Below are 16,392 nucleotides of genomic sequence, written 5' to 3' on the forward strand. Positions count from 1 at the left end.
GGAGGCAAACGTTTTGCCAAATGTTGCAGATGCTTTATAAATTTGAAAATTGGTGAAGTGAAATTGTTGTGTCTTGGTGATGGTGAAGTGTTGTTTTGCAAAGATATTTGTGATGCAAGTGAAATAGATTGAATTAACAATATGGAAGGAGTCAATGACCAACGAAAAGTTTTGTGATTCTTGCAGGATGACGGTGTATGCCTAAGGGAATTAGATTACCAAAGTTATGGTTTGAGTACTTGTATTGATGTTTACTTGTAGTGATTGATTGTTTACTTGTACTTGTATTGATGTTTATATTAATGGTTAATATAAACATAAAACAAAAAGATGAGGGATTGTGGTAGAATAAATCTTTATACTATGTAACTAGTTATGAGATTGGTGAGTGAACCAATGAGTGGTTCGTAAGAATGTCAGGAATGTACCTCGGAACATGGAACCTGGGAGTCCTTTTGTTCACCTTGTCACGGCCCCGGGCTAGAGCACATTCCTAGGCTTTCACTATTGTGAAGCAAATGTAGCATTGAAGGAATTCCCAGCAGGGGGGAGCGAGCTGGTGCCGGTGAGGCGACCGAGTAACGTTTGCGGAGAACGGATTAGGATTAGCGCAGGGAGGATTAATACTGCGGTGCGCATAAAAGCGTGAACATCTTCTGGACTCGACAGACTTGTCACCAGAATCCCTGCCCAACGGAACGAACGAGTACGGAACGAGAAACAGCGCTGAGGGAGGATCGGCCAAAGAACAGCAAGAACCAACGACTTGAATTAGCTATTGTAGTCTTTATTGAATTGAAACAAGTGACATAGTAATTATAATAAAGCCTTATTGGTACAAACTGTCTCAGTCATTGGAGTCTCCTGAGTCTTAAACATTCTCCTACACCGCTCATCCTTTAATCTATCTGACCCTACCTCCCACCCCATCGAATTTCACCCTCATCAATGTCTCAGCTGGGTCAAAAATCAGCTCGTAATGCACATCTTTATAGCTACAATTATTGCATAGCGCATGGGGCGGGTTGGGTAACAAAATAGCGCCTATTACGATGCCATAGTCGATTTGGTCTGACTCTATATATCGAGCACTGCGCCAAGGTTCTTTAGTTGATAGACAGTGTGTGGTCCTTTTTATTTGCTCGAGGTATTATTGTGTGGTCTTTGCATTTTGTTTTGTTTTCTAGATGTATTCTATTTTTTGGGGTGGGGGAGGGGGAGGGGATTGGTTGGGGGGGGGGGGGGGCTGTGTCCCTATCCAAATTTCTTCAGGACATGAAAGGATGCTGAAGCCATGTGGCTTTCACTTGCTTGGTGCGAGACACCAAAGCAAAAACAAACAAAAGACAGTTGAAGATTTTATTAATGAAAGATACAGGAAGGAGACATTCTGAAATGCTGGTATAAAGCACAAACAGACTGTTGGCAAAAAAACAAACAAAAAAAACTGGGTTTCAGTCAATCGAGCAAAACCTGCAAAAGTACTTTCATAAATGAACAAGGTTCCTACTCAAGTAGAAATGAAATCGCATGATAGGACAGTACAACTCCCAATGCATCGGTGTTAATGCAACTCCCTTCGTGAGTATTCCTGAATGAATACGATCAAATATGCAATCCAAATGTTATTACTCAGCAACTGTACAATGATTTGTCCATATGAAAGTGCTCCGCCTGGCGCTGCATTTGGTCTCGCCCCATAAAGGCCAATCATAGTTAAAAAAAAAAAAAAACACAGGCTCCACCGAAGCGTAAATGAAACAGCAAAGAACTGCCACTCAGTGTGTACTTGAGATTCACATAATGCTTTAACTCGCCAATATTTCATCTAATAGTTTTCTGTCATGAATTGATCCATCTGCTGGTAACCATCCTGGGAGGATTCGTCTGCACACACTGCCTGAACCGGCTCACCCTGCTGCTCCACTACAGCTGCATCCTGCACTTCCTGCTCGTGTGGCTCGCCTTGCCCGTTCTCAGGCCTAATAACCTCATCTCGATCGCGGTCTCGCTCACGACGGTGATCACGGTCTCTGTCTTTGTCCCTTCGTCGTTCACGGTCACCACGGTCACGATCCCTGTGACTTCGCTTGCGATCCCGATCTCTGTCTCGGTCACCCTTCCGCTCTCGGTCCCGGTCACGATCCCTCTCACGGTCACGCTCCCTGGGCTTTTCTTCACCCTCAGCTACCTCCGTGCTCTCTGGCCTGCTATCACCATCCATTGAAGTGTCGGCCACAACTCTGTCATCGGGATTTCGTTCAGGGTTTCGTTCTCGTTCTGCGTTTCGTTCAGGGTTTCGTTCCACATTTCGTTCCGCATTTCGCTCTGCGCTTCGTTCAGGGTTTCGTTCACGGCGCCTCTCACGGCTACCTGTCCGTCGCTTTCGTTCTTTGTCTCGTGGCCGATCTTCTCGCTCACGTCGACGGTCTCTTTCCCGATCAGACGTCCTATCCACAAAGTCACGCCCCCGTTCGTGACGGTCACTGACGGAAGTACGGTCTCGCTCGGGAATGCTGCGATCCCGCTCAGGAATGGCGCGATCTCTCTCGGGTATGTTGCGGTCTCGTTCGGGGATTCCACGTTCTCGCTCCCCCCTTTCACGAACCCGCTCAGGACGCTCAGGACGCTCAGGACGCTCAGGACGCTCTTTCTCACGTTCTCGGCCACTGTGCAGAATAAAAAGAGTCAGTGAAAACCTGATTAAATGCCTTATGTGCATTAACAAAATGTCAACATAAAAAGAGCAGGACTGTCCTTTAATATAAAAGGAGCAAGCATAAAGTGCATAAAATAAATAAATATTACAACAATAATGAGGATTCATTTGTAAATTTAGGAAATTTATTTGTGTCTCAGCCATGCAATGTGCAAGAGAAAACATTCAGGGCCCACCATCCATTCTGTTACTGCTTAATGTCACAGACAAAAACTACCTTGCTTCCCCACAAATCTGAGCCAATGTGGGCTCTCCCACACAAGGGATCACCAGTCTCCCCAAATTGAGTGAAACATTTCCAGGTTCCTCACATTGCATGGTTTTGATGGATGTGCCACTTCTTTTCCAGCAAAACTGTGACTAAAATCGCAGTCATTTATTGACAAAATTAACATGGACACTATTGCTTTTCTTTGGATATTTTTTCCACCGCAAAAAATAACACAACATAAAAGAACAGAAAAACCAAAAGCGAACCAGCTCACCCCACCCACTGCCTATCACTTGATTTGTCAGGGCTGTGATGTACTTCCACCTATCCCGCTTTGGGAAAGGTTCCAAAATTTATATAAAAAAAAAAAAAAAACCAGAGAAAGTTTAGCATGACACCTAGTTTTGGATTGGTCAAGATTAGGGTGCTTCTTAAAAATTTAAGTTAGAAAAGTCAGGCTCCTAACACAAAATTTTGTATGTATGAAAAACCCCTTGTGGTGAAATTTTAAGCCATTTGGACTAAATGTAGGGGTTGCACACGGAGTTTGTAATTTTCATTTTGGCTCGCATAAATGTTTGGAGTTGATTATTTATTCTCCACTGCTATACTTGTGATTTTGACCATTACAGTTGACCTATGACCTTGCTATGTACTGCACATTTTGAAGCTGTTTTTAAGTTAATTGAATACAGTACAGCTGTATTCTGGTGTATGCAGTTGCCCTTATTGAAGAGTACAATGGTCTCCAGACAAGGAATGAACAGCAAACCCAGTATCTGCTTCAGGTTGTGACAGAACATCGCAAGAAGTTTCCCTATTGCAGGAAATCAACGCTCATCAGGCACAACGCTTATCGGGCACAAACATTGAGTGGCTGGCAACTCCTAAGACCCCACAAAACCGTGCAACCCCTAAAACTTGATGTATTCAAAAAATATTTCACAGGCAGACGTTTTAACTCAATACCAAAAATATTAAAGGTTAGTTCAGCAATTCACTTTCTCAACGAGAACCGCACTCAGTGGAGAGCATACCTCCGCCTGGTGAACAATTTACGTTTTGTATCCCACTGATAGGCCGGATCTGGATTCGGCCCTGAAACACAATCTCATCGGCTTGTTCTTGTCACCTAACCAACTCATCCACCAAGTTTATTCATAACTCGTCCATAACCTTTTTAAAATATCAAGTTATACATCGCTTTTCACCCGATCTCTCAATGGTGAAGAATGACTTAAAAAATAAAAAAAATTATTGTAGCCGAATCCTTATTCAGATCTTCACTAAGATCTCAACGATTATTCCTTGTCACACACACAACCTCTCCACCACGTTTCGTCCAAATCCATCCAAAGTTTTTGAGATATCCTGCTATACATCATTTTTGGCCACATTACTCAATAGTGAAGAATCACTTTAAAAAATCTATTAGCTGGATCCGGGTCTGGATCTTCACCAAAATCGAATATATTTGTCCTTGTCAGACACCCAACCGGTCCACCAAGTTTCGTCCTATTCCGTCCACAACTTTTTGAGATATCCTGCTATGTATCGTTTTTGGCCCTATCTCCCAATGGTGAAGAATCAATTTAAAAAAAATTATTAGAGTCGGATCCGAATCCAGATCTTCACCAAAATCGAATGATTTCGTCCTTGCCAAATACGTTATACATCTCTGCCAAATTTCGGCCGAATCCATCCACCACTTTTTGAGATATCTTGTTCACAAACGGACAGACAAACAGACAGACAGGGGTGAAAACATAACCTCCATCCACCTTTGGTAGCGGAGGTAAATATGGGACACTGTAAACCTTTAATGTCATGACTGCCATATTAATTTGAATAATTAACTGGTAAGCACAAATGAAAGGCACATTATTGTCAAAAAGACTCAACGATTAATAAAAAGATTAAGGCAAACACAAAAGTAAACCTTCACCACCGTGTTAAATGGTTAGCACTGGATGGTCATTTGCACAGTCTCTTAACAACAGAGTACAATTGCAGGATCGTTTTGAAAGCTCATTTGGATTTTTGTGCAAGATAGACATCACCAAGCCATGAATGCCTTTGGCAGATAAAGTCTCAGAAGAACGAATTTTAACATGCTTACCCATCCTCATACCGCATCATTTCATCGCGTCCAGAGTGCTTGATATTCACGTCAGCACCGCCTCTCCGCGTTCCACCAAGCCCACCTCCTATTCAATGCATAAAGCCTTTTTTTAAAGTGTCCCAAAAATGACAAATCAGCCTTCAATAAGGCAGATTATCTAACATGACGATTATTAGAATAGTAAATGAAGGTTGTTTCATATTCTTTGATCTCACACAAATGGGCAACTGAAACAATGTTTGAACACCATGGACCCAAGCAGACAAATAAGCAATGAAAAACTACACAAAACCAGAAAAACCTAATTTGTTTTTGCAAAAACTGCACGTTCTTGCCAATTTTTTGAGGCACGAATGACATGGAAACATTTAACGTTTCTTGTACATCGCATGTTCCACATAAGTGTTTGCAAGATGATTGAATCGTGATGCTAACAAAGGAAGCTTCCAGAAACTTTGCCCCATATACGATAGGGATGCGCTTATCCAAATGCAGTGAGGGCAGATGGAACATCTCAAAGAAATGTCAATCTGCTGGGCTTAGCTTGGAAACCTTATGCATAAAAAGGCATGCAACTTGTGCGTTGGCAAAAAAGAAGACAAGAAAGAATAGAAAGACAAACTTCTAAAGGAAATTCAGGCTCGATCATTCGGTGCTGCCTCAGTGCAATGGTGCTGAACACTAGAGTACACATGTCACATTCCAAAATGCACTTGCTGACTAGCATCTTCACAGAAGTGCAATATGGAACATGTCACATGCACACTTTACATGGGACGATGTAACATCTGCGAAGCTTTTCCCTTAACGCACAGATATACCAATTTTTACCCTCTTTCAGAATTATATTTGAGTGAGTGTGTAACAAACAGCCATTCAAAGTTCAGTTCATTGCATCAAATGGCTAAATAATTCAATTGTTTGAAACGCTGCGAAAAGTGGTTGAAACGATAACATGCAACATTGCTCACCAAGTTTGCGTGGGCGCCAGCCCTTGACAGTGCGAGCTCTCTCCACGTCAACCAGCACTCTTTTTCCATCAATCTTCTTGCCATCGGCATGTTTGTATGCAGCTGTGAGGGGATGGGGCCCACACCACAAACGGAGAAGGGAATAAATAAATAGATAAACCCTAAGCCTTGGGTTAGCAAGTGGATGCTGCATGACAGAGCTCGAAAGGATGAAAATATCTGATAAAACATTCTTTCTTCCACATTGTCACTGCAAGAGTAAACCATGATCAAAACGAGCTGGTCTGGACAGCCACATGCCACCGCCACTGCAGGGGAAAAGAGACTACCGATACTGCTGCAATCTTTCACCATGATAAAGAGTTATTACAATGTCCAAGATACACATCCTTTGTGCAAAGCACAAACCGGTCACAAACCTTGAACAACAAAAAGGAAACAGACACACCACGAGATGCTTCAACTCCTGCTGTACTCCAGATGTTGTCACAGCATACATTTACAGAGTTCAGTAAGTACAAGAAGGTGGGTGAGACAAAGCGCAGGAAAAGCAATACGGTGAAATGACTGCTACGTCCTTGGGCCGTGCTGAATAATGGCACATCCATACCAGTCCTCAACAAGGGAAAGGGATGACCGGCGAGGGATGAGGTAAAACACAAAAGCAATGCCCAGCCGGTTCCATTACCTGGATTTACTTACAACCCAATGGCACGAAGCTGCTATCTTGCGTAGCGAGAAACCCAAGGCTTTGAGCAATCTTCGAGAAGCGGAGCAGCTCGTCTCACAAGTAGACTATACCTACCCGACCTTACCTGAAAATTTTCCCACCCAGCATCCCCTTGACAGTATGTGTGCTTTTACACATTTCCTATCACGATGTTTAAAAATTGTCAAAATCCTGCCATTTATTTTAAACAAGGTTTCAGTAGTTGCTTAAACATTGGAGTCAAATTGGTTTATTGAGTTAAAGGAGGTAAATACCATTTTTATAAATATCAAAATTATATCCTTTCAATGTGCGTTTTGAATAATTGCCTGTTGACTACAAACTATTATCAAAATCGAAAAGCAGTGAAGAAAAAGAAAAGCACCACAACTCGATGCAGAAGGAATACAAGTCTATCCCCTGAGCACGAGCACGAGCACAACCGAATGCTGCGCTCACGTCAATCCGCAGCTGCTTCGGATGAGCTTTGCTGTGAATCTCTATCTCAATTACTGGCACTAAATAAATAAAATTCCGTCCAACAATCTATGGAGAGCCCAATCTAAGTGAAATAAGATTTGAAAGTCACCCGACTGGGTTGAAAATTTGGAGAAAATATTCCAAAAAAACAAAATGCCGGTCATCACATGTGCACCTTTGGAGAAACTATTTTGTTTTACCCTGTGAAAAATAATCAAAATACAGATGAGATTGCCAAAAATAATAATAAAAAACCCCCCGTGTGTTTATGTCGCAATAGATACTGCCACGTCTACATACTTCCTTTGACGTAGGTGAGCATACAATGGACATTGTAATCAAGATTTAGTTTAAAGTGGCACATCCCATGGATCTGGTTTCCACATTTTTTCCACCTAACGTTAATAATTTTAACATTCCCCACAATTGGGTCACGCTGATTGCAAAATACACCGCCCAGGGGTGCAGTGGAGGATCTTCGATGTGGAGAGGTGAGGAAATTTTTTGTTTTTTTACTTTCAAATCGAATTTCACTTTGACTCGGCTCTCTAGAGATTATGAGATGGAGTTTTATTCAGTGTTTAATGACAGAAATCGATATTGAGATCCGTAGCAATGCTCATCCATAGCAGCGGCGATTGACGTGAGCAGAGCATGGACTGTGCTTGCACTCCAGTATAGATGGTATTCCTTGTGCACCAAATTGCGGTTCCTTTTAAAATAAATTTTGTAATTACGCTATGGGAATCAAGTCTATGGAGAATCGCACACAAATAATTGGATTTTTCCAACGCAAGTGCACAAACAAACGATTATTTTTGACTTTTTCTTTAAATAACAAACGAAATTCATTTTTTAAACTACATTTTTTTTTGTGAATGTAATATCACTGACTCGAATTCTGCAAAACCCGAACTCAAGCAATAAGCCTGGAAAATGTTTCAAGTTGCTAAGATTGCTATAAAATTTTAAATTAAAATGTACTCAAGTGTTTTGACTCCATTTCTTTCTGCAACTCTACAAATCCATGCGTTTGTGTATCATTCCCGGTTCCATGTTATTTGTTGTTACGCTTCCCTCTGTAAGGTGTGTTGCACCGTACCAGTACAAGGCAGTGAATTGTATAAATGTATGCTTATAATGTGCACCTCAGTGTCGCATGGAAATGACTTGCATACAGGAATGAGGGAAGTCTCTTTTTTTCCTTTCGACTCGTTTTCATTTTCACAAAGTTGAGAAGTCTGTTTGTTTGTAGGTTTGTTTGACTTCTATGCATTCTTATACTGGTGGTAGCACTCAGGGTGTGCACAAGGTTTTAAGACGATGAAATTTTTTCAGACCGTAAGTGGGTTCAGGGATGGGGAAGGACACCAATGATCTCTCTGTAAATGTGTATCGTATAGCGCCGCTCCCGGTGAGGGGTATTACAATTAACGACTAGAACGGCATTCGGTAGGGTGCATAGTCTCATCTTGCTCAAACATTCTGAACAAAAACACCATCGTTACCTGAACATGATACAATTATGGCCCATATCATCCATGCACCCTATTTTATGTCACATACATTGCCATTATCCACAGCTTTATTTATTTATTGTGCACTCCCCTCTGGGCTGGCTCCCCTGCCTCACATATTGCTCAGCTTGACGCCATGGAAAACGAGGCATTCAAGATCACTGGAATATCTCACGAAGAAGCTGAGTCTATAGACCTATCACTTCACCATCGAGGACAGGTCGGTGATCTCTTTGTCTTCACCACCTCATTTCTGGTCTTGCACCCTCTGCCCTCTCCATGCTCTGCCCACCTCCCAAGTATCTGCAAGATGCACGTGGCTCACCAGCAACTCCTTCCCAGTGAAACTGCCTATATCCAGAACCACTGCTCACCTCCACTCATTTATTCCTCTTTTCTGCCTATGGAATTACCGTCTGCACTCTCCTTGATCTCATTCTTTTCCCGGTCTTCAAGAGAATTTTGATCATCTCCCATCCAAAGCCATGATCTTTTCTACACCCGTTAGGCCCCCCCGCCCCCCACCCAACCCACCACCCCTCCCAAATATTTGCTAACGTATCCACCTTGTCCACCCCATTGCGATTTCCCTAACCCTCTTTACCTGCATGCCTTGTTTGTCTTCCTCAGCCTGCCTTCTCCCTCCACCCTGCTATTGTACTTTTCCATTTCTCCTGTTGTTACTTTTGTTATGTTGTCCTGGACTGTCCTGTGTCCTAGCTCATCCACAAGCTTAGACCATGTATAAAAAACGAAAAAATTAAAGCTATAGATAATGGCAATGTATGTGACTTAAAATAGGGTGCATGGATGATATGGGCCATAGCAGTATCGTATTCAGTTAATGATGGTATTTTTGTTCAGAAAAGGCGAGCGAGGCAAGACTATGCGCTCTACCGAATACCGTTCTAGGTACGACTTGTAATACCCCTCACACAGGGAACGGCGCTTTACGATACACATTTACAGAGATCATTGGTGTCCTCCTGCTCCCACCCTGAACCCTCGGGGAAGGGGGGAGGGGGGGTGGGAGGGTCTGAAAAATAGATTATTAGCATATTTAACAACCACTTTGAGCACATCAAGGCCAAATTGCATCAATTAAGGCAAATATGAAAAAAAATTCAAACTATATTCCCCATGACTAGTCCATGATATGTATGAATTTTTGCATAAATCTGTTAAGCAGTTCTGAAGAATATTTTTAACATTTTTTTTTCAATCCAATATGGACACCAGACCACGTGACCAAGGAAGGACATCATAAATTTAATTATCCACCAACGTCGGGTCATAGATCAGATATATGACGTTTCAGATTTTCTGTAAGGATTTAGATTCAACCAATTATGGCTGGAATACCACTTCACCAAGTCATAGTTATCAACCTATAAACATACCCCATTTGGAGTTTATAACATATGCCAGTATAAAAGAAAATTTTGCGAAGTAATTTTTCGGAGAAGATAATGTCCAAATGTTTTCCTTTAATCCACCATGTGACGTCTGAGTTATTAATAAAATATTCTTCATGGGAGTCCTTGTTTGTTTAAAGTTTTGCATCGTTTGCACAAGTGCCACACACGCACATACCAATGGTCTTGCAACCCGGATGCAATGAGCTTGAGGACACATGATAAAGTTTCAGACGGTTAAAAACAATTCAGACTCTCAGGTGTGGGAATATTACATGAACCGAATCGTTTGACGAAATGAGTTGAAGAATGGTGGTTGAACTCGGTTGTGTTCAGGAAGATTTTAGAGGCTAAATATTTTTTGAGGTTCAGCGTCGGTGGCAGGCACCATAATTCTCTCTCTGTAAATATGTATAGTAGAGTAGAGTATAGTGCCACATGGTGGATTCCAGTATCACAAGTCATAAATCATAAAAGTCAGAGTTAACCTGACCGTAACGACAAGTTATTTGCGAGTAGAAGCAATAAAGAGAGCCACTAAGAGAATGGAGGAGGGGAGAGTGGGAGGGTATGGCAGGGGAGAAGGGGGAAGGGGAGGGTGGGAAGGGAAATACTGTTGGCTCATCAAAAATAAAATTCTGTTTTGACCACATTTAAAGGTCTACTTCTTCTTTTCCCCTAACCCACTCACCGGGTGGATGGGTGGGGAGGTTGGGTTGTCCCATTGTTGGGCTGATCCTCTTCTAAGCCTGCCTCTCCATTACAATACTGAAGTAAACTTCACTTGCGTCATCCTCGATACAGTCCATTCACCATTTTCTTGGTCTCCCAATTAACTTCACTCTTCAGATCCATTGCCCATTTTGCCAAATTTTGCCTGTCCATCCTCTGGACATGGCCATACAACCTCAGCCTCAACTTCTGTACTTTATCTCTAATGTTTCTCACTTTGATTTTGTGTCTGATATCAGCATTTGGTGTGATGTTGCTCCTCTCGCTGATCTAAAGTACTTCATCTCCACCACTGCAAACTTCCTCAGTTGTTCCTCCTTCAACAAACAACATGCATTTTAAGGCCATTTTCCCTGCTAGAGCGGGGGTTAGCCTTGCGGTCCCCATGACAATCTTCTCCATCTTGCCCTATTTTCTGCATCTCTCCTTGTTAACCCCCTTGCCCGCATTTCTTCTTCCACCATCTTTAGCCAGGTCTTTCTCGGTCTTCCCCGTCCTCTACTTCCTTCTACATTCATTTCCATCACTCTTCTCAACCAGTCACTTTCATCCTTCCTCAACACATGACCAAACCATCTCAACCTGTTCCTCTTCACAGCATCAATCACAGGCTCTATTCCCATCATTTTTCGCAATTCATCATTTGTCTTCCTCTCTCTCAACGATACTCCGCACATCCATCGAACCATTCGCATTTCCACCCTTTCGAACCTTCGTTGCTGCTCTACGTTCATTACCCATGTCTCGCTCCCATAAATCACAACACTTCTCACACATGCAGCATACACCTTTCCTTTCAGCTTCAACGACACTCCCCTCCTCATCAGCACGCCACTCAGTTCCCGAAACTTCTTCCATGCACATCTCACTCGAGCAACCGTTGCCGAGTCTGATCCACCTTCTCCATTCAGCATGTCTCCGAGGTAGCAAAATGTTTTGACACCTTCCAGCTTCACGCTGTCTCCAAGATCCAACTCAACATTTCCTCCATCTGCAGCTCCCTCTGTGCTCACCTTACATTTGAATGTAGCTGCCACACTGGTTAATGACACTCTCAGACCACGACATTTTTGATGAACCCACTCAGCGCACATTGTACATTGAATGGAGTTCACTCCGACACTCTTCCTGCACACAGCACAGGGCCACTTCCCAGTTCTTTCCACCTCACCACATGCTTTACCACTTGCCATCACCTTCGTCTTTCCGATATTCACCTTCAGACCTTTTGTCTCCATACATTTCTTCCACTTGTTCATCTTTTCCTTCAGTCCATCCATACTTTCCGCAATCAACACCAGATCATCTGCATACAACAACTCCCACGGTAAACCCTCCTTTACGTTCTGAGCCAGCACCTCCATCACAGCTACAAATAGTAGTGGACTTAGTACCGACCCTTGATGCACTCCCACCTTCACCTCAAACTCACCACTGTTCCCGCCCTTCGTCCTTACAGCTGTGCGCGCTCTTTTGTACATTGCCATCACTACTCTGATCAACCATTCCTCCATTCCTAACTTCCTCATTGCCCATGTCAATACTTTGCGTGGAACCCTATCGAATGCTTTCTCCAGATCAAAAAACCCAAGAAACAACTTCTTCCTCTTCTCCATGTACTTCTCCTGCAACTGCCTCACAATAAAAAAGTGCGTCTGTCGTTCCTCTTCCTGGCATAAATCCAAACTGCATTTCATCGATCTTCACTTTCTTCCTTATCCTCCTCTCCAACACTTTCCAATACCTTCATTCCATGCTCCAATAACTTTATCGCTCGGTACGAGCCACACTCCAGAGGGTCACCTTTCCCCTTGTATAGAGGGACGAGGGTACTCAGTTCCCAATCCACTGGAATGCGGCCTTCTTTCACCGCCAGATTACAGATCTCTGTCATTCTCTTCACACCCCAACTTCCTGCTGCCTTCAACATATCTCCCACAACTCCCGTCGGCCCTCCCGCTTTTCTACTCTTTATTGCTTTTATCGCTTGGTGTTGGGCTAGCGGCTAGACCCTGGTGTTGGGCTAGCGGCTAGGGTGCCAGCTTAGGATCCTAGGATCCTGGGTTCGAATCCCGGTCGATCGCTGAATTAACGCCAGGGGGGGTTGACGCAGCCTGTCATCCTTTCCGAGGTCGGCAAATTGAGTACCAGTTCACTGGTAATTCCTTGTTTGTCGTAAAAAGGCGACAAAAAGGGTTGGCGGCAGGAAGGGCATCCGGCCGTAAAACATTGCTTCAAAAAGGGGACCAAAAAACAACAACAACCACGGTCCCCGAAAAAGGCCAACCCCCGCTTGCGGGGAAAAATGGCCTCTAAAGGTGTTTTTATTTATTTATTGCTTTTATCGCTTCCTCAACTTCCTGCTCAGTTATCTTCTCTGCCAGTCCTAAAACTGGGTTACTCTCTATGTTGCCATCCCATTCATTCTCTGTATTCAACAGCATTTCCATATATCTTTTCCATCTTCCTTTAATTCCATCTGGGTCCACAACGATTTGTCCCGCTTCATCCTTCAAGCAACTCACCCCCATCACATCACACTTCTCTTTCGCTATCTGCTTTGCAATCCTGAATACTGCTCTCTGACCCTCTTCCGAATCCAAGCGTTCTCCGAACATTTTCCGACATGCCTCCTGTGCCTTTGCTGCCTCTTTCTTTGCAGCCTTCTTGGCTGCCTTATAACTTTCATGCTCTGCTGTTACTGCTCCCGTACCCCTCGCCTTTTTCCACTCCTTGAACTTCTTCCTCTTCTCGTCAATCCTCTTTCCAACTTCATCATCCCACCACCATGTTTCCGAGTGCCTCGGTGGTCCTTTTGTCCATCCACATACCTCACCAACGGCTCCCAACAGACTAGCTTTCATTGACATCCAACCACTTTCAAGCTCAACCACATCATCCTCTACCCTACTCAGCCTCTCTTTTAATGCCTCACTTACTGTCACCTCTTTCAACCTCCACACCTTCGTTCTCGGTTGGTACTTCACCGCCGAGCTCTCCTCGCACCTTTCACCCTTATGTCGCAGACAACCAAGTGGTGCTGTGAAACAGCCTCCTCCCCCGGGATCACCTTTGTGTCCCGGAGGTGCCCCCTATCTCGCCTACGCACCATCAGGTAGTCAACGGTTGTCGTCGACCCACCTGACGTGTCTGTAACAAGCTTATTATCCTCTTTCTGGAACTGAGTATTACAAATCAACAAATCAGCTCCATCAGCAAACTCCAAAATCCTTTCACCTTCTCCATTTCTCACACCATATCCGTAACCCCCATGAACTCCCTCAAAACCATCCATACTCCTTCCCACATGTCCATTTAGGTCTCCTCCTACCACAACAACTTCCTCATCTTTCACGTTTTCCATCAGCTTCTCTATCGCACACCAGAACTTGTCCTTCTCTTCATCGCTCCGACCAACCTGCGGAGCATATCCCGAGATGATGTTCACCAAAAGCTTTCCAATCATCATTTTCACAATCATCACCCTATCACTCATTCTAGTCACACTCACCACACTGTCTACAAACTCCTCAGAAAACAGGACACCAACACCATTCACGCCCTCCGGGCACCCTTGCCACACAAACTTGTATTTCTGTCCCTGCCTACCCTTCACCATTCTCACACCACTTCCCTTCCATCTCGTCTCTTGCACACAACATATGTCCACTCTTCTTCTGACCAATACTTCCACCACTTCTCCTGATCTCCCTGTCATTGTCCCTACATTCCATGTCCCAAACCTCAGAAACCGATCTCCACTTCGGGCTGTACCCTGCCCATATGTAGTTGTAATTGTCATGGTTCTCTTTTTGAGGCAATGTTTTTATGGTCGGATGCCATTCCTGATGCCAATGACGCCAATTCCTCCTTCACTGCTCAGATTTCTGTTCCATACAACAGCAGTGGCCTCATGTATGCATGTATGTATGTATAAAGTATGTATGTGTGTGTGTGTGTGTGTGTGTGTGTGTGTGTGTGTGTGTGTGTGTGTGTGTGTGTGTGTGTGTGTGTGTGTGTGTGTGTGTGTGTGTATGTATGTAATGCATGTGTGTATGCATCTATGCATAAGATATGTATTGTTGCAGCCCCGAGGTTCGGGTCTACTAAGAGGGTTGCCTCAGTTCCACTCAAACTTACCAGGCCTGAGGGTACCGCGCACGAATAACTTCGTGCCGCAGGAGGTTGCTAACCAACCGCAAGTGCCAATCAGTTAATCACATTCTTCAGTGTCTTCTTCTTCTTCGTTGTCCTGACAATTGAGGGATGAATGGAGGAACATTTGTTGTGAGTGAGATGTGTGAATGATGTGTGTGAAAAATCGCAATAGGAAAATCACACAAGGACACTGAGGTTTTAGGAAACCGCTCAGTGGTAACGGCAACCACCATACAGGTCCCATAGTGTAGCTATTTCAGTAGTGTAAGCTTAGAATAGCTCCCTCCCCTTGTGTAGTGGTTCGAGTGTCAATAAATGTGTTGGTGAAGGGTAGAGAGAGATGCTTTTTTCCTCGGGGATAATTGTTTCTGTGCGCTGCACTTCTCGGGCCATATGTTTGGAGGATTGTGCGCTTCTCGGGCCATGTGTTTGGAGGATTGTGCGCTTCTCGGGCCATGTGTTTGGAGGATTGTGTGCTTCTCGGGCCATGTGTTTGGAGGATTGTGCGCTTCTCGGGCCATGTGTTTGGAGGATTGTGCCCTTCTCGGGCCATGTCAAAGGATGCTTTCGTCTTGCTCACCAAATCAATTCATTCCAAAAAATATATATAATACCATCTCTTACAGTTCCTCCTTTCTACATTCCCTAAACTATCCAGAACTCCATCCCTCCTCCAGTGTCCTCAAACGTATTTTTGACTCGAAGGTCTCAAACTCATTTTGCAAAAAATGTTCGTTTCCCATGAATCGTACACTTTTCAAAATCCAATCTCACCCCTCCCCTCCAAATCCTCCCCATCACCCATCCCTTTCAAATCTCCCCCCTTGCCCCTTCCCTCCCCTCCCTCCTAAACTCCCCCCACACCCCTCCCCTCCGAGACTCTCCCTCGCTCCTCCCCTCCTAGACTCCCCTCTCACCCCTCCTCCTCAAAGCATCCTCCCTGCTTCTTCCTCCTTCCAACTTTCACCTTCATCTCCCCAAACCTTCTGCCTTGCTCTTCCCCCTCCTCAAATAACACCTCACTGTGCCTCACCCAATCTCCATCAAACCTTTTGTCCGCCCCATTCTTCCCTTTCTCCAAGCTATTCTGAAATCTCTGACACACCTTCAAAAGCTCTCCCTACCTCTTCCTCCTCTTCCACATCTTACCCTACCCTCCCCCCCCATCTTACCTTACCCTACCTCTTACCCTACCCCTAAGTTCTGGACCCGATGCTCCCCCTTCCTCATTCATTAACGGTATGGACCTCAAACATCCGGGGCCTTCGCTCAAACTTGACTGACCTCTCCATACAGGTTGCTTCTGACAAACCAGATGTGATCTGCTTAACAGAAACTTTCCTCCTTCATGATGTCTC

General features: G+C 44.0%; 1 protein-coding gene across 1 annotated transcript in view; it reads right to left on the reverse strand.

The window, feature by feature from the left end:
- Nucleotides 1–1,345: 1,345 nt before the first annotated feature.
- Nucleotides 1,346–16,392, reverse strand: part of SNRNP70 (small nuclear ribonucleoprotein U1 subunit 70) — a 42,867-nt gene continuing 27,820 nt past the window's right edge. The window contains exons 7-9 of the mRNA XM_078782880.1: nt 6,024–6,125; nt 5,050–5,137; nt 1,346–2,669 (exon numbers count right to left, since the gene is read on the reverse strand). Of these exons, the coding sequence (XP_078639006.1) occupies nt 1,829–2,669; nt 5,050–5,137; nt 6,024–6,125 (1,031 nt within the window). The 3' untranslated portion in view covers nt 1,346–1,828. The remainder of the gene's footprint in view (nt 2,670–5,049; nt 5,138–6,023; nt 6,126–16,392) is intronic.

Source organism: Myxine glutinosa, chromosome 8, assembly GCF_964187855.1.
Source record: "Myxine glutinosa chromosome 8, kmMyxGlut1.1, whole genome shotgun sequence".
Taxonomy (NCBI): domain Eukaryota; kingdom Metazoa; phylum Chordata; class Myxini; order Myxiniformes; family Myxinidae; genus Myxine; species Myxine glutinosa.